This window comes from Protopterus annectens, chromosome 14.part0 (genome assembly GCF_019279795.1).
Source record: "Protopterus annectens isolate FY-2018-M chromosome 14.part0, PAN1.0, whole genome shotgun sequence".
In the NCBI taxonomy this organism is placed as follows: domain Eukaryota; kingdom Metazoa; phylum Chordata; order Ceratodontiformes; family Protopteridae; genus Protopterus; species Protopterus annectens.
In genome coordinates, this window is record NC_056748.1 from 1,159,481,502 (window position 1) to 1,159,501,074 (window position 19,573).

Consider the following 19,573-nt stretch of genomic DNA (forward strand, 5'->3'; position numbering starts at 1 on the left):
CCGCCTGCTCTTCTAGACAGAAAATACTGCTTGTTCATATTCGCATACATTTCAAAAGAATGCTACATAAGATATTAAAATACTTCATTCTGAAGAATATGATGGCAGTCAATGAGTCATGTCAAGACTGTAAGGTGGTAATCTTTTAAAGGTTCAAGCCACACCCACTGGGAGTTTAAAGGCACACACAAACCTGCACTGGTGAGCTGCAACCAGTGCCATCCACTTAACACCCTGGGTGGCTGTGGTGAGGTTGAAGGGCAGTGCGCTGAACTGATGCTCTTAGCGCAAGTACCTCCTTCTGGATTTGTCTATCTTTTACAAGATACATCAAGCACATAGTCACCCTTGCCCAGAAAGGGCAGCACGGACTGAACCATGACCAATTGGAACAGTGTCAAATTGACTTGTTCAATACAGATTGAAAATTGGTCTCCAGTCTAGTTTTCTCTGCCAATAAAGAACCTTAAGTTCTGGGTTCCGGATTCCATCTGATCCGGGTGGGACCTCCGATAACGTTTTGCAGCTTTTGGATTTCTAGTGCTGCTGCAACATTGGGAATTTTTCTGGATAATGGTGGTGGTGGGAATACAGAACTGTACAAGCTCTGGATATTCTTTGTACCATATCCACTTCATGAAAGGTTACCAGGGATGGCGATGGGCTTTTTTTTTTTTTTTTTAATAATAAAGCTATGCTATAAATGCTGGGCCCCTACAAATGGGCCTTTTGACATATTCTGTGGCTTTTCAAATCGGCGAGTCTTTGTGGAGTAGACAGCCCAGACTTGCTGATAATGTTTGCATGCCTCACAGTAAAACAAACAGCTCATATCCAACTTTCAAAAATAATCTCAGCACTTCTAGCATGTGTGTCAGTTGAAGACCAAATATTTGTTCAACTCAGACTGCACAAGACACTACTGCATCAGTTCAATATAAAAATTTATTAAGAGCTGCACAATGAAAAAAATTACAAACTAATTACACAGATCTCTTAAAACAACCTAGCATTTCTCCAAAATTTAAAAATTCGAATACAAAACAAAATACAATAAAATAAACAAAGGGCCATCAGTTATAGTTCTCAAATTATGTCAAGTTAATACATTCCACCACGCCATCCTCCACCTCCCATGCCATCACTTGCTGAGCCGCCGTAATATCCACTGGAACTTCCGCCAGACCGCCCTGCAAATAAAAATTAAACCATTAGCAACTGTATCACAATGACAAATCAAATAATTTAAATTTACTTCACTGCAGTCAGAATTTTGTAGCACATTTACAACCACTTAATTTGGCACAAAAACCATTCCCTTGCTTAAACTTCCATACCATGAAACTAAAGTCAATATGCTTGGCTTCAACATGCTTGTGGGAACTTTTACAGCAGTACATACCAAGCGGTTATTTCTCATGGAAATGATACAGTGGCAAGTGTTGCTACTACAGTAGGATTGTTTGTGATATTACAGCTCCACCTGACATTTGGCCCATCCTCCAAAGCTTAGCACATGGTCGCCATTCAAACCCAGCTAGAAACAATCTTCCATGATATCTGCCTACACCATCTTGGGCGCTCGATAGCAGTAAAGGCCGATTTACATCACTACCTACTTCAAATGGCAGTCTACCAAAGTCACCCCTCTTACATCTGAAGCAACCCAGAGGACAAACTCTGAAAAAGGGTGACCTTATTCAATCGACAATTTCCAGTATAGCATGCTGTTTGGAATTTGCAAACACTTAAGACTAATGGATGCTTTGCCCACCCAAACCTCAGTCTCATTCACTTGGCAAATCTGATCTGGTGGGAGAAGGCCTATGAAACTGTCTTGGGAGCAGATGAACACATGTTGTGGAGCCTGGCATAACCACACATGAAATATTTAACTTAAGAGCTCCAGGGCCATTTCTACTTGTAGGCATTGTGCGCTTATTTTAAAAACCTGTACTCATGTTCTGATGGCTTTTTAAAAGACATCCTTCCCAAACACCGGCCAAATCTAATGGATACAACTGTTCAACCATCACCCTATATTGCATGACTGTTAGCTACACAGAATTCAAGTCTTCTGTACACCCAACCAATGGCCACACGAGAACGTCTCCAATGGCCACACGAGAACGTCTCCAATGGCCACACGAGAACGTCTCCAATGGCCACGAGCGTCTCCAATGGCCACACGAGAACGTCTCCAATGGCCACACGAGAACGTCTCCAATGGCCACACGAGAACGTCTCCAATGGCCACACGAGAACGTCTCCAATGGCCACACGAGAACGTCTCCAATGGCCACACGAGAACGTCTCCAATGGCCACACGAGAACGTCTCCAATGGCCACACGAGAACGTCTCCAATGGCCACACGAGAACGTCTCCAATGGCCACACGAGAACGTCTCCAATGGCCACACTAGAACGTCTCCAATGGCCACGAGCGTCTCCAATGGCCACGAGAACGTCTCCAATGGCCACACGAACGCCTCCAATGGCCACACGAACGTCTCCAATGGCCACACGAGAACGTCTCCAATGGCCACACGAGAACGCTCCAATGGCCACACGAGAACGTCTCCAATGGCCACGAGAACGTCTCCAATGGCCACACGAACGTCTCCAATGGCCACGAGCGTCTCAATGGCCACACGAACGTCTCCAATGGCCACACGAGAACGTCTCCAATGGCCACACGAGAACGTCTCCAATGGCCACACGAGAACGTCTCCCATGGCCACACGCCAATGGCCACACGAGAACTCCAATGGCCACACGAGAACGCCTCCAATGGCCACACGAGAACGTCTCCAATGGCCACACGAGAACGTCTCCAATGGCCACACGAGAACGTCTCCAATGGCCACACGAGAACGTCTCCAATGGCCACACGAGAACGTCTCCAATGGCCACACTAGAACGTCTCCAATGGCCACACTAGAACGTCTCCAATGGCCACACTAGAACGTCTCCAATGGCCACACTAGAACGTCTCCAATGGCCACACTAGAACGTCTCCAATAATTTCGGATTCAATTGTAGTCACACATTTTCAAGTCAAACAGCTGTGAGCACCACTCCCTCCTACTGCTTTCCACCTATTAGTCTGGAGTTTTGGACTAAAAATCAAGGAGTAACCCCTGAACATTCCCAGTGAGGTTAAAAGGCAAGGCTAACAGCATTGCTGGCTCAAACCATTTTCAGAGCTAAACAGCCAGACGTACAAGTTTGTAGCATTGTTTTACAACCTTGCATGCATTCTGCAACTGCAAGATCAGAATCTGGAAGAACTGGTCTTTCCTCTATGCTTAGAAGAGGCCCCATGCTTAACTATATCTCCTACCTCCTACATGGGGAATACACAACTAAAACAAGCTCTAGGACTGAACACCGCTTCAGACACTGGTTTCAATGCAAAGCCCATACTCCACAGTTGAAGGGGCACTGGATCTTTAAGAACTTTAATTCAGCACACCCATCTTTCGTATGTTAAGCCTCCATATGAGCTTCTGGACAAAGTTACCATGAAGTTAGTAAATTTAGATTATGAAAGGAGATCAGACTTGCCCACCCTCCTCAGAGAGGAACATGCAGCTAAAGTTATTTGGACTTTTCCTTTATACTCTCTCATTAGTCTAGTCATCCTCCAAATCACAGGTATACAGACTCACTCAAGCCCTCTGGGATTACCTCTGCCACCAATCTCATTTGCGAGGATAACTGACTACAATCACAACCAGGTCCACACTGAATTCAACATCGTCCAATAAAAATGCTAACCACTCCAACAAACCCAACAGCTAAAGCTTTAATGTTAAAATACAATTTGCCACGTAAGCAAATCCAGCAGCTTATTCAATATGAAAAAGACCAAGTTCTGATCCCAGATTACAAAGGCAAATTCAATTTCAGTCTTGCCCAAATGTAGGGTTTCTTGGAAGAGGACTTCCATTACAGCAGTGTCTATTCATAGCTATAAACCTATGACTGAGCAATAAAGTTGCCAAACCTTAGGATTTCAAGTTTGTTCTAAACAAAGCTGGAAAATCTTTGTCATAAACCAAGTCTCAACTTTAAGCATACCCTCCACAAAAACTCCACAGCCCATGAATTAGGCCTACAGTGGACCATGGTAGAGTAAGTAACCCAGCTTTCAAATGAATTTTACTAAAGGATCAGGCAAAAACGTACTCAGTCAAAACTTAAAAAGTCCAGATGAGAGGAAGCACAGAATCAAAAAAACCCAGAAGTGGCAAGTTCAAACAATGAGAAATACTCAATGAAGAAATGGCATACCAGATTTAAATGGACACGTACGCACACATATATATAGGTCTGGTAGGACCTCAGACATCAGTTAAAAGGGAGTTTCCATCTTTTGCACATGTGGACAAAGTTTCTCAAACTTTTAGTGTCAGAAAGTGATGATCCATAAACAGTGCACTGACAAATGAAGACATGAATGGCTCCTTATTTTTGCACAAGCATTCAGGATTCTTCCCCTAATGGCTACTCCTGATCCCACTGCTCTAGTCCCTTTTGACTACATGCGCTAAGCTTCATGGACTTTAGGGTGGCAACTGAAAAGCAGCCTCATCTTGGATTTCTTCAGATATGGCTGCTAAGGTATCCCTTTTAAGTCAGGTGAAGTGTGCCATAAAGTTCAAAGACCGCAAAGTTTAACTGCAAAGCTGTTTTCCAAACCTATCCACTGCCTCAGACTCTGGGAGCATGGGTAGTGAACTTTCCTTTGCCAGTTTCTTTTTAGTGGCCACCAATGCCACCATGGCATCTACTGGTAATCCCTTTGCCCAAAACTGATGGTCCTCTGGTGCAGAAAGATGGCCAAGTCTGGGCATTACCAGTCTTGACATTTGAATCCAAAGTTCCTTTCACTTCGGCAGCACAAAACAAGCTAAATGAAACCAAAAAAGGCTAGGAAGACTACCAGTGGTAGGAGAGAGAGAGAACCAAAGGTACAGAAACTACAAATGATGGTTAAGACTACATAAAGTCTAGGAAGGGTGGGCAAGTACTCTTCCTTAAAAAAATACCACCAACAATAGTGGTCACAAAATACACCCAAGCGTACAAGAGAAGGAGGGACGAGAGGTAAAAAGATCAAACTACAAAACATTCAAATAAAACAAACAAAAAGAGTAAAACTTACCTAGAGAGCAATTTGGCAACACAGCTGTCATTAGGTAGTAGCAAACGAAATCTGAGGCAATTTGAACAGGACCACTCTGGATAGGACTTGAGGGCTCACAGGCTGTAGTTAATAGCTGGGACCGAACCCACATGTCAAGGAATAAATGAAGATGGATTGACAGGACAGGACAGATAGCTTAGTATCAACCCTAGGGCCCAGACAAGCCTATCCAAAAAGGTACCCTGGCTTTCGCCACCCAAGAATATTTTCCTGTGCCCGTCAAGGGGAGCCACAGAGGTGATCCCCGGGGTGAATTTCTCATCCAATCAAGAGGGAGTGTTAAGGAGAAGCATTGTTCGATATGGATAGGTAGTTTTGTAGAGTATGGGAAGTCTCTGGAACAGGAATCTATCCCTCCAGCATGTTCTGTTTATTGTGATAAAGTTTAGGTCCCTAGAATGTGTAGCTCCGAGGGATTGGGATTTCTTTAAATAGAGCATGTCCAACAGCTCTGGGCTTTTCATAGCCTAGGCAGAGACAGCCTCAGAGTAGGTGATATGCAATGGAGTAAAGCTGGAGTTGGAGACCATCTGCGTAGGGCATCTGTTAATCCTCGGGTATTTTTGCAGACTTTCCAGTTGTGGTAGAGGTCTTGTGAGGTACATACAAAAAGGGGCATTGTACTTTATAATGGGTCTGAGTGACTAGTAGAGGGGAACAATGACCTCTTTCCCTGGATGAGAAACCTTGTGATGAGGTGTGCCACATAGGATTTCCTGACTGATGTGGTGATGTGACTTTCAAAGGAGACTGTCAACCTGTGTCCCAAGGTCTCTCCACACTTTCGATGTCAAGTAGACTACCCACTTGTGTGGTAGCTCATGGGTAGAGTTTTTACCAAAGGGGATGACAATGCATTTTTTGGCATTGAGCTTGAGGCCATGGTAGTCTCAGTAAGGCCCTTTTGTAGGATGCCCACGTTAGTTTCAGGTTCCTAGTTTGCAGTCATCTGCAAACTTAGTTAGCCAAAGAACTTGTGTTACCCTGTACTTCAGGCAAGTAGATTCCCAACAGGAGAGGATTTGAAGTCCGCTACTTCACAGTGTGGGTTCTGTCAGTGAGCCAGTTGGCGCAACCCATCTTGTGGCATAGGAATTTATACCTAGTTCAGCAAGTAACTAATCCCAGAGTGGGGGATGGTGTCAAAAGCCTTGGCGAGATCTAGATATGCTGCGTCAACCACCTTACCCTCCTCTACAGCTTTGACTGCTTCAAAGAAGTCATAGGTTTAGGAGACATGATCTGCCTTTTACAAACCCAAACTGGGTGGGGCCCAGAGTTCAGAGACTACCAAGGTTTTTGTTTACAAGTTCTAGGATACATTCCATGGCCTTGCAGACCAGGCTCGTTAGCTAATGGGGCAGTAGTTCCCGGGTCTGTGGTGGCTCCCCCTTTGTGGAGTGGGATAACCACCCCAGTGCGCCACTCAGTGAGCATAAAGCCCGAGGTGAGGCTATGATTGAACACTGTGCTTAGGTGGGGTGCCAGTGTATTCTGTAGTTCATGCAGAATGCAGCCTGGGATGTTGTCAGGTCCCATGGACGCGGTGTTCTTAGCTTTGTAGAGTCTAGTTTTTACCTGTGCAGCTGTGATTACAGGAACTTTGCATTCTTATGGTACAGAGATGGGACCTTTAAGGGGTGAGGGGAGGGGGGAGGTAAAGTTAGGTTCATCTGCCAGAATGACTGCAGTATCAGTTGGTTCTGTATATTTAGTGCCATTGTGCTGCAACTCAGAGCAGATCAGAGTGTTGCCACTGAGATTCTTGACAAGCTATAGAATGCTTTGCGGTGGCCTTTAGAATCAGTGGCGATTGTTTTCATAACTAGCTTAACGATCTCAGCTTCTTACAGAGGCTGATCAGGGAGTTTTTCCAGTCATGGGATTTTATTTTTTGCAAAAGTTTTTCTTCTGTTGCAGCGTTTATGGCAGGGGACCACAAGATTGGCTTCCCTTTTTTTATTTTTTTGGGGAGGATAGCAACTTGCGTTCCGTTAGGGATAGCACGATCCATGCACTCGTCGATCCATGCACTCGTGTAAGTACTTAAAGTGCATTTGTGTAGGATTCAGTAGTCGTACCTCTACTGTCAGTCTGCATGTGTAGTCAAGTTTGTCACCTCAGTCTTAAGCATGAAGTTAGCTTTGGAGAAATTTTATTGTCGTTTCCCTAACTGGGGGGTGGAAGCGGGATGTGGATGTCTAGGCTGATTAGCTTCTGGTCGATCTGATCAACAAGGAAATGACCTTTGGTGTGAAACATCGGTCACCCATGTTGGTAATGACCAAGTCTAGGATATTGTGGCCCCTGGTGGGGGTGTGGATAAGTTGCTCCTTTGTGGCCGGAAGGTGTGGTATGAATTATAGCCTGGTAATGCAGGGGGTGCTCTCTGGAGCCTTGAGCCAAGTCTGTCACTGCACAAATGTCTGTTTTCCATTTTAAAGGCGGGCCTCAAGTAAATGCATTTTAAGGCTTAGACTTCTAGCATTGAGCAGCATACTGGCAATACTCAATGGTTTAAAAGGGGGGCACCTGACCAAAAATAAGAATTTTATACTGGCAATACTCAATGGTTTAAAAAAAGGTGACCAAAAATAAGAATTTTATTTAAAAACTGTACAGCAACAACCAGGAAAAGAGATTTAAAAAAAAAAAAGGGAGTTTGCTTAAGGAATGGTGGAATTACTGTACTGCGAATGGCAGCAAGCAAGTTGACTAAACACCAATGACTAGAAGTCTCCAGGAGACTAGATTCCCAAAGCTCTGAAAGCTATGGGGTAGCAAAAAATTAGAAGTTATGTACCTACCATAACGTTCCATGTTAGTTGTCTTCTCTCGCCTTCTTTCTTGCTGGATGGGTTCGGAGCCGATCCTCGGCTCAGACTCGGCACTTGCTTTAGCTCGAGAACTCCTTTTACCAGCTCGAGGCAACCCTATATCCCATGATGCAAGGCGGAACTACCTCAGATCTCGTTTGGCAGCTAACTTACCCTGCTAAAGGTTATCCTAACCAAATTAGGAACAAAGCTTCCTAAAAGAAGTCCTCATAACAAAGATCCAGAGGAAACAAACTAATAGGAACTCTTCAAGATCTGTCCAGGCCAGGGGGAAGGAGGGAGGGCGAAGAAAGAAGGCGAGAGAAGACAACTAACATGGAACGTTATGGTAGGTACATAACTTCTAAATGTTAAGTTGTCAATCTCGCCTTCATTCTTGCTGGATGGGACCGCCCCTAGCACCTGTATCCCGGTGGCTCAATGGAACAGACTCTTGAGAACTGTGGAACCAAAACTGGCCCTATCTCTGGAGGCCAAATCCAACTTGTAATGAGAAACAAAGGTATGAGGCGTGGCCCAAGTAGCTGCTGCACAAATGGTATCAATGGGAAGTCTATCCTGAAAAGCTGCAGAAGTGGATAGACTCCTGGTCGAGTGTGCTTTTGGCTTAGAAGGTAGTTGTTTGCCTCAGAGAGTACACACAGGAAATGGTGGAAGTCAACCATCTGGATAAGGTCACTTTAGAAACTGGAAGACCTAACCTGTTTTCTGCATAAGAGACAAACAATTGGTCCGATTTTCTAATTTGATTAGTCCTATGCAAGTAGTACCTGAGCTGACTATGGACATCCAAAAAATGCAATTTCTGTTCAGCTCTGTCAGAATAGTTAGGGAAAAAGACTGGTAAATCTATAGATTGGTTAATATTGGTTTGAGATACAACCTTGGGGAGAAAGGAAGGGTTAGTTCTTAACGATACCCTGTCCTTATGAAAAACCAAATAAGGTGAACGAATACAGAGAGCCTGAATCTCGGAAACCCTTCTTGCAGAAGTGACAGCCAGTAAAAATATAGTCTTCCACGTCAATAACTTCAGAACATGAAGCAGACTGTTCGAAAGGAGGTAGTATCAAGGATGCTAACATTAAGTTTAGATCCCATTGCGGAGGAGGATGCTTTATAGGTGGTTTTAGGAGAAAAACTCCTCTCAAAAAGGCCTTGCATAATCTATGAGACATGATGTTATTGTCATGCAAGCCAACATGATACTTGGAAATGGCAGCCAGTTGTACTTTGACTGTAGATGACGAGGATCCCGAATGAAAAACCTCCGCTAGGAAATCTAAAACAGAATGTACGGGAGCAGTAAAAGGATCAATATTTCTGGAGTTTGCCCACATCGAAAACAGTCGCCACTTGCTAGCATAAATAGTCCTAGTGGACGACTTCAAAGAAGACACTAAAATTTCTCTGACTGAGTCAGAAATCATTGGTAGCCTGGCTAGGGAAGGAAGTGGAGCAACCAAGCAGTGAGGTTGAGAGAATGAATGGCCCGGTGCTGCTGACCCGACTGGTGGATCAAAAGATCCGGAACTGGGTCCAGATGCCAGGGCTGCACCAGAAGGTGACGATGCAGAGACGGAAACCAAATCTGTCGAGGCCAAAAAAGAGCAATGAGGATCAATTTGGCTCTCAAAACGGTGGCTTTCTGAATGACTTGTGGAATCAATGGAAAGGGAGGAAAAGCATAAAGAAGTCCCCGAGGCCAATCCTGGGTTAGAGAGTCTCTCAGGGGTTGGCCTGGAAGGGAAATAGAGTGAAATAGTCTGGGCACTTGTTGTTTTGAGGGGTAGCGAAAAGATCGCAACAAGGAGTGCCCCACTTCAGAAAAATCTGATCCACTACAGATTGATTGAGAGACCACTCGTGAGGCATCAGAATAGATCTGCTTAGCCTGTCCGCCAATAGGTTGGACCTGCCGGGGATGTGCGTTGCTATCAGAAACCGCTGAGAAGAGATCGCCCATTGCCAAAGTCTGAGAGCTTCTCGACATAAGGGATAGGACCTGGTTCTGCCCTGTTTGTTGATGTACCAGACCACGGACATGTTGTCCGTCTGTACTGCAATAGTCCCCGTGGGAAGAAAGTCGTCGAGGGCTTGCAACGTTAAAAGCACTGCTCTCATCTCCAGGACATTTATGCGCAGATGGTATTCTATGGGTTGCCACGTCCCGTGGACCATCCTGCCCTGATAATGCCCCCCCCTACCCGATCAGAGAGGCATCCGTGGTGACTGTGGCAACTGGAGGAGGTGGAACAAAGGGTCGGCCCTGATGAAGAAGAGGGGAAGATATCCACCAGCCCAGATGAGCCCTGCACGACTGTGTTACTAAGATTTCGTGTCTCATCGGAAGATTGTGATACGACCACTGCGTGAATAGCATCCACTGCAGGAGACGCATGTGAAAGCGAGCCAGTGGTAAAAGAACAATGGCCGCAGCCATTAGGCCTAGAACTTTCAGGACAAACCTGGCTTTGATCTTGTTGCTTTGTAACAGAAGCCGAACAAATTTTTGGATGTCCAGAATTCTTTGATCTGTTAGCCTGGCTAACATTTTGACGGTATTTAACTCTGCGCCTATAAAGGTGATAGATTGGCAATGCAGCAGAGAAGATACGAAATTTACTGAAATTCCCAGATTCTTGCAAAGCTGAAGGGTGTAGTCTCTGGACTGAAGAAGCTGACACTTGGTGGTGGCGGAGAGGAGCCAGTCGTCCAAATAAGGAAACGCCTGGAATCCTAGACGTCTCAGGTGAGCTGTGACCACTGCCATGCATTTGGTAAACACTCTGGGGGCTGAAGTGAGGCCAAAGGGCAGGGCTCTGAATTGGTAATGACTGGTCCCTAGCCGAAAGCGGAGAAACCTCCTTGAGCGCCTGTGAATCTTTATGTGATAGTACGCATCCTGAAGGTCTATAGAGCACATTCAGTTGCCCTTGCCCAGAAAAGGCAGAATGGACTGAAGCGTGACCATCCGGAATCTTGCCTTTTTGACAAATCTGTTCAGATTGCTCAGGTCTAATATTGGTCTCCAATCTCCCGTCCTTTTGGGGACCAAAAAGAATCTTGAGTAGACGCCGGATCCTACTTGGTCTGCCGGTACTGTCTGGACGGCACTTTTTTCTAGGAGTTTTGAAACCTCCTGTTTTGCCAAATCCCTTTGACCGGGTGAGATGTCTGGAAGGGATTGTGGAGGTACGGGAAACCTTACGAAGGGGATCTTGTAACCCTCGGATATAATCGACTGTACCCACTTCTCGTGGGATAGGGATTGCCAGGCTACTGGGTACAGTGAAATCCTTCCCCCGACTGCCTCCAAGGGTGGACAGTCAGGCAACACCTCAGGGATGCTGAAAGGGCTTCTCAGGAAGAGACTCCCTGTTGCCCTGGTTCTGAGGACCCCCCCTGCCTCTAGGGCGGCGTCTATTATTGTTACCCCCTCTGCCTCTGCGGGTAAACTGACCACGTGTGTCCGGTGTAGCTCCTTGGGCTTTACGGAACCACATCTTCCCCCCTTTCTGACCCTTGGGATATGGTCTAGGAGGAGTGGAAAATTGGACTCCAACGGCAGAAAGAGTTTTACCGTCCTGCTCACACCTGGTCAAGGTATCCTTCACTTGAGGTCCGAACAAAGCCGAACCATCAAAGGGGGTATTAGTGAAGGACGCCTTAAAGGGGTCCGCAAAATTACACAGCCGCATCCAGGCTTGGCGTCTAAGAGCAACTCCTGTGCCTGTGGCCCTGCTCGCTCCATCGGCCGCATAAGATATGAGCCGCATGGAGGAGTTAGATATGGAATTCAGGATAGCAAGCTGTGAGGCAATCTTTTCCTGAGCCCCAGCAGCAGAAGGATCCTGGACTACTTCACCCAGTTCCTTGAGAAGCCTGGTGAAGTGACAAAGGTAATTCAGCGAACGCATAGCAAAGGTCGCTGAAGAAAACATCCGCTTTCCATACCTGTCCATGGTCCTAGAATCCTTGTTAGGAGGATGGACAGGTACTGAAGGATCCGCCAGTTCCTTCTTAGTGGCCGCCACCACCACCACCATAGCATCCACAGAGACACCTTTGGAAAGGAACTGTTTATCCGACGGGGTCGTAATGAACTTGGATGGTCTTCTGGGGACAGGTTCCACAGAATCTGGAGCCACCCACGCCTTCCGAGCCACTACCTGCATAAGTGGGTCGAAAGGCTGAGACACCCAGGAGGTGGAGGGTCGGGATCCAAAAGCCTCCAGGTATACAGACTCATCCTCGGAGGGGTCAATGGAGGGCCAATTCCCCCTCTGTTTGAGGAGCTCAAGGATGTCTGAAAAGGAGACATCCTCAGAGGGGGACCGTGGGGAACCCTCCGACTCATCTAAGTCTGTATCAGATGTAGTAGACTCAGGGGAGTCTGTGTGTTTCCTCTTACACTTCCTCTTCCGAGGGGGTTCCCCTGCAGGGTCAGGAGAAACCTCGGAAGAGGAGGAAATTCCCAGTGGGGAAACCTGGGGCGATGGATCCCTGGGCCTGAGAGCAAGAGGCTGGCAAGAAGCATCTGCAGGCACTGATGAGGGAGGAGCTAGAGGGATGGACCGTTGACCGGGCTCAGAGGCCAGGACACTCCTCATCACCTCAAAGGCTCCTCTCCCCGGGAGGCCGGAACATACCCGCTCCGAAGAGACAGGCATGGTCGGCTCCAAAGAGAGAGAAGGCTCCGAGGCCGATGTCGGCTCCGAGCTTACCAAAGCCGAAGCCCTGAGGGGGAGAGCGGGGTCGGACGAGGGTCCGATGCCACTAGCCCCCTCGGAGCAGACAGTGGAAACCCGACGACCGGATCCCTCCAAGGAAGGTCTCAAGGAGGAGATCGGAGCCGAGGACGACGGAGCCGAAGGATGTATCGGCTCCGGCATCGAAACAGTCGCTGTCCCAAGAAGCTCCGGCTCCGAACTCTGGTGTGGAGTCGGAGGAGGAAGTTCAAGAATTGGGGCTATAGCCGAAGTCTGTTGAGACGGGCTATGGAGCATTTGGACCAGTGCCTGAGACTTCAACAGCCTGCTTACCACCCTCTCCAAGTCGTGGTCAGACAGCCTGGAAGATCTCGAAGATCGGCTCTGATGGCTCCGCTCCGACAAAAGAGGAGATCCCGGAGCCGAGTGAATACTCATAATAGAGGGGGACCGGGATCTCTTACGGGTCGAAGCCATCGGAGCCGAAGTCCCTTGAACCCCAGATGGAGCCGAGGATTTCTCGGCCCCGAAGCTGGATAAAGTGTCGGCTCCAGCCGGAGCCAAGGCCACAGCAGTCTGGGTATCTGAGCCAGCCGGCACCGAACCCACTACTTGAGTCGAAGTATAGACTCCAGCCGGAGCCGATATCGGCTCCGACGGAGCCACCGGGAGGAGGCTTGGACACTGTAGCCTGAGCCTTCGGTGGCTTATGAGGTTTTCCTGACCCTGATTTAGGAGGAGAACCTTCAGGTTTAAGTAAACCCCGGAGGATGAGTTTATTCCTCCTTTCCTGCAGGACTCTCTGGCTAAAAGCATGACACAAAGCACAGGAGTCCTGCAGGTGCAAAGGCCCCAGGCAATAAACACAAGAAGTGTGACCGTCTGTCAGAGACATTTTCTGACAGCACTGGTCACACTTCTTGAAGCCTGAGACCTTGCCTTCTTTTGACATCCTTAGGAGGATAGAACACAAACAGTCCCAACAAACACACAAATTAATCCCTTACACAAACACACAGGAAGGGATAACCAAGGGGAACTAGGCCTGACTAAACTACTTAAAATTAAAACTTATAAAAGTTTATAAAAAGGTTGAAAAATAGGGAATAGGGTGGGCTGTAACTAATTACAGACTACACTAACAGGGAAAAATAAACCCCTAACTACACTTTTTCTTATTTGACTAAGAAAAACTTACCTCAGCTGGCAAAGGAGACCTCTATCGCTAAGCGGCAAACGAGATCCGAGGTAGTTCCGCCTTGCATCATGGGATATAGGGTTGCCTCGAGCTGGTAAAAGGAGTTCGAGCTAAAGCAAGTGCCGAGTCGGAGCCGAACCCATCCAGCAAGAATGAAGGCGAGATTGACAACTTAACACAGCAGATACAATTCCATACAGCTCATACTGCAGTAAAGAAACCAGACAAATCAAGGGTTAAATCTTTTTGACCACTCGTGGGTCAGCAAGAGACCTAAAGCCTTTAACCTACATATACACTTTCAAATAGTTATATATAAAAAGGGACAGTAGAACTACCAGTTTGGCATAATCTATAAATTTGAACTAGAAAAGAATCAGGAGCATCTTAAAAGGAAAAGATCGCACTTTTGTGGGGAGGGGGCAACAGGGATAAACTGAACTTGAGGATCAGGGGGCTGCAGTACTGGCACTAGATATCCTTACCTATGGTGGATTCTGTAAGATAAAAGTAGGACTTGGAAAACCCGAAAAGTATTATCCTGGGTTCATACACAGCTGGAATTTTAGGGTTTCAGAAGCCTGGGTTCATACACAGCTGGAATTTTAGGGTTTCAGAAGCCATAGTAATGGATTTTGACCTTAACGAGTCAAATCCTCCATTGTACTTAAAGCAGAAAACAAACACAACACAAGACTAGAGATGCAAACAAAGCTATCTTTAGTAAGTGTTGAAACTCCTGTTCACAGTCTTGCAAAACAGAACACCTGCTCAGTCCTCTTGTAGGCCTTTAGATGTGCACAGGAATTTAAAGGTGCAGACCAAGTACACAACTAATTTCCCTTGTACTGACAATTAGGAAGGGTTTAAACCACAGAAAACCAAAGTGCTCCTTACACCAGTGCTAATAAACTGAAAACCCTTCAGGCAGATATTATGGGCACCAGAACTACTCCACAAGACAGAGCTGATCCTGCTAACTCAATGGGATAACCACATTTTCCCAACAAATTTAGGCCCAGGCGCTCTGCACAATAGTGGCTAGATGTACAAAGCTCCCTTGGGAAGTTTCTCTTCTCATTAAGCCCCTCTCTACAGTGGACAGGCAGATCCTTAACAGATACAGGCACTATCACCTCCTGTATAACCATGATGTGATCAGGGACTATTTGGGTACCAAAAGGAATCCAATGAGTTTCAGAATTTTGGAACTTTTTCCTTTGTTTTCATTCAAGTTAGTAGGTTGAAGAGGATGGCATCATGCATTACCATTTGCTTGTGGAGAAAAAGCAAACCGAAGATAAAATCTAGACCAGTGTCCTAGAATACAGACTTCGCACAAAGCCTAGTAGCAGGTAATCATACAGGTGCATTCTGTTTGCTCTGGAACAAACAAGGGACCCAAACACATGGAGCACTGGGCAAGCCAAAGGGAAAGTGCAGTGGCTATCCCATCTTGAGAAAAAATATGCATCTGTAAAAACATTAAGAAACCATTAGTAAGAGTACTTGGGCCTGCCATCTGATAGCCAACTTCCAGATCTCTACTTTCTCCAGATCTCTACTTTCAAGGCTCTGGCTCTCCACCACTACCATCCCATATAGACTACTGGTGGTAGAAGCAGAGACAAGTGGACCAGAAAAGGACAACCTTACTGTGCGTTATGAAAAGATTATGGTCTGTGGCAACAAGGGAAAAAGAAATAGGAGTGTGATTAGGGAAGGAAGACAAAGTCCACCCCAAGCCAACGGAGGGAGTAACCAGAACTTAAAATGCAGTCAAGATCGCCAACACTATGGCAAGATCCCAACTACACCACATTCACTAAGTCAATCACTACTGGGTCCAATTCCAAAAGCCAACTGTGCAGACAGTTGTTAGCCAGGATCAGGATTTCAAGAAAGCAAATCCCACAGGACAGAAGCAAATGGTGCCAGAGAAAACCCAAAAAACCAAACTCCGAGAATGTATGCAGAGTACCAGGTAAGCACCAACAGGGGTGCTAACCCAACAAACTAGTGGAATGAGCTTTGACACGCCTAAAAACAGGTGTACCCAGGTGCAATGTTGCAAGCCATTTTGACAGTGTTCAGTTTCCGTTACTTTTCGTAAAAGGGTAGCCGAAATTCCTAGCCCTGAAGTAAAATGTTATTTGTCTATATAAAAACTGTAGAGTTCTCCCCCTTAAATGGTTGGCTCGATACAGGGACATCTTATCTTTGCATAAAAACTCATCTTGAGCCAAAAGTATCACGGTCATCTTAATTTAAGACGCACCAAGTCTTCCACATTATACTGGAAACTGGAGCATAGAACAGGGGGCTTTCCAGAGTAGGAGCTATACTGAAGTTTCACTTCAGGATGGCCAGGGATGCTTGGAGCATGAATCTAAGCATAAAGGTTAAGAAAATACCAGTTTGGAGGACAAGTGGCAGACAATCCAGGACCATCACTACTTGTGCCAAATTACATCAATAGACAGGAAGCAGAGGCAGAATCCGTTGCGCTTAACTGCAGAATTAGACTCGTTTGACCTATTAACATCCCTGAAAATGTGCATTGATGGAAATACTCCAAGCTGTCAGTCTTGCAAACAGATTGAAACCTCTTTTAGATCTACCCAGAGAGGCATCACTCCCACTTCTATACAAAGGATGCAGGCAAATTTCTTGCGGAGAAATTTGTTAGAGAAGTTACTATAAATACATTAAAATTAAAAATGTGCAATATTTGTACAGCTAATCTACAACTTACCATAACCACCTAAGCCATCAGGGTTTCCATAGCCGACAGTGCCACCACCTCCTCCACTTCCATAGCCAGCACCTCCATAGGATCCACCACCGCTTCCACCACCATAGCCACCACCGTATCCACCACCTCCATATCCGCTACCACCGCCAAATCCACTTCCACTGTAGTTGCCAGACATTCCCATTCTACTTGGTCCAAATGCTCCCTGATTACCTAAAAAGGGAAGAAAGTGCTATTAAGTCTAACCCCAGCAGCCATGACACTACAGCCCTACACTCTATACTGCCTACTGATGGATTCCAGCAAGCAGGAATCACCTTTTCCTTAAGCAAATCTCCACTGCAAACGAAAGTGGGGGCAATGCACAAGCATATTTGACAGTTACATGTAGCTACAACTTACACACTCCCCCAATCAGAAAATGTGCATATGCACACATGCATGTGTATAAACAAGCCAATGCATTACAGTAGAAGTACAGATTACAGAGCACCACAGCTTTGGATATGGTTTGGTATTTTAATATGCAATAGAAAACTGAAGCACCACAGAGCTGTATGCAGAAAATGTAGCAAACTGCTGCACTACAGATACACTTCCCCCATACCCATTAACTGCACAAAGGAATGCATTAAAATCAGTATAGGCAAGACTAATAGCACTAAAGGTCAGCTGAATGAGCAAGAGACACCAAGTTTACCTTCCAACTGCTAACAATGCTTGCACACCAGACAGGCTGCTCGTCTGGATAAGATTTTAAGCAAATCTACCTAAAACAGATGTTTGCATGATCACTGTTGCAGTAACCTTGACTACACTGGTATATTACTCCAGCTTGTTACACTTTCAAAAGTAAGGCTTTAAGAACCTACAGAACTGGGCTTGCAAAACGTGACCTAGACCTACTGAATGAATCAAGCTTACATTGCATTTGAAAAGTACACAGCCAAGTAGCAACTTCTAGAAAACATTAAGAATCCAACCTTTTCCAAAAAGGCCAAAGATGAAGCCAAGGCACTGGAAGTGTGGGCCTTAACCCTGCCCAAGTAGTTTTGTTGTGGTAGTACAAAGGCAATATCCTTTGACACCCATTTGAAAACTGACCATTTTTACTTTCAAGAAATTAATTTCTGAAAGTCTGAATTTAGTCCTGTCAGGATTGGTACAATTCTGGTACCAAGTTATCTGCAGGCATCCAAGGAATGGAGCATCTTCAGTCATTTAGGCCCAGGAAAGAAAAGGAGAGATTAATAGTTTGGATTAAAATACTCCAGGTGTAAGGATTAGTTAGAAGGCACGTCTCAGAGGAAAGGTTTGACTCTCCATAAAGGCTCGCAACTCCAATATGCTCACACAGGTCAGAGCAGTCTTCAATGTAAAAAACCCCAACGTCTGCTGTGTTAGCTGGCTCAAATGACGTTTTTCCCCAGAGGCATTTTATGCAAAACCTCTTTCAAACAGATTGGACCCTTCAGTGTATTCTCTTGTCATTGTTAAATGTGCTAAAACAGCCAATAAAATAAAGCTAGACAGACTACCAAGGTGATGGCTAGTAACCCAATTACAAAATTGGAAAAAACTCCCGACTGGCTGCTGGGGATGTTGGCACCAACTAAAAAACGTGTCTGCCATTCAATTTTTTTAATAGGCTTCTTGCCTCCATCTAGGAGCACAGGTGTTTGAAGTTGATTGGGGATGGGGTATATCTAAGTCTGAGGAAAGCTAGTGGCAAATGGCTATGGTAATTTCTAAAAGGGCCTAGGCCAGAATTATTCCTACCTCAACTACCCAGATTTTCACCTCACATTTTTGGTCTGTTCCTCAAAACTGCAGTTACTCTAGCAACCTAATTTTATAACAGTAATATTTACAGTGTTTCCTCCCATTAAAGGAGTTTTCCAGGTTTCTTGCACTGAGATATATGCCCAGAATGGAGTCACCACAAGCATTTCTTCAGAATATTCAGAAGCAGCCTAGATTTGAGAGAAAACATACATGGCTGTTCAAAGAAAAGGTATCCTTCTTAGCCTCCACAGAGTCCTGGGACAGAATTATTTCAGACTACGCAAGCATGTCTAATTGAGAACTCCTCACAGATGGCCTGAGCCATATGTGGTAAGAGTGCTTTGGGACAGGGAGAGTAGGGAATACCTAGATGTAGGGATACCTACAGTCTTAAAAGGGATTTCGCTTCTTACAAAACTTCAGCACTAGGATCTGTAAAGACAAAAGGAGTTGGTGCTGGGACCAGAGATGTCAGAAACCACTATCTTGCTTATGCAAGTCTTGTCAAGGGCACCACGAGAATCACACTATAAAGTTCCAAATATATATTTTTTCTATGGAAGAAAAAGTTCTTTGAACTGTGGTGTCTAGTTTATATCTCAGAAACCTTCCAGTCTCAAACTTGATTGAAAGAGGATATCCTGTAGCCTGCAATGAGCTATAACTGGAGCTACATACTTTGTGTGAAAACATTTGGTACAAATAGCCCAAAGGGTACTGCAGACAACCAAAATTGTTTGCCAGGATCCAGTTATGAAACATTGGAAGTAGAGATTAGGATGTCTTCGCAACAAACATCCTTGAATGAAACTTTCACATCTAGAAGGGAATGGTTTTATCACTCCTTGGAAAGTGTTATACAGACAGCAGTCTGGTCTTGAGGAGGAGGAATTACTCTTTGAAAAGGATTCTCCTCACTGCCATCTGCAACCTTGATGAATGGATCTTCAGAATCCATTTGTCTAAAACTGTTGCAAGAGGGAGATTGAAGGGACTACCAGAGTGAGAGGGAACAACGTTCAAAAAGCCCTCCTGATTTACTGGAACTTCCAGAAAATTAGGCAAGCCCCCCCC

General features: G+C 45.5%; 1 protein-coding gene across 5 annotated transcripts in view; it reads right to left on the minus strand.

The window, feature by feature from the left end:
• Positions 1–927: 927 nt before the first annotated feature.
• Positions 928–19,573, minus strand: part of HNRNPH3 (heterogeneous nuclear ribonucleoprotein H3) — an 80,665-nt gene continuing 62,019 nt past the window's right edge. For 4 of the 5 annotated variants that reach the window (XM_044056969.1, XM_044056967.1, XM_044056971.1 and 1 more), the window contains 2 exons: positions 16,715–16,927; positions 928–1,190 (listed from right to left, as the gene is read on the minus strand). In XM_044056969.1, the coding sequence (XP_043912904.1) occupies positions 1,102–1,190; positions 16,715–16,927 (302 nt within the window). In that variant the 3' untranslated portion in view covers positions 928–1,101. The remainder of the gene's footprint in view (positions 1,191–16,714; positions 16,928–19,573) is intronic. The other variant, XM_044056970.1, reaches the window with a different exon arrangement.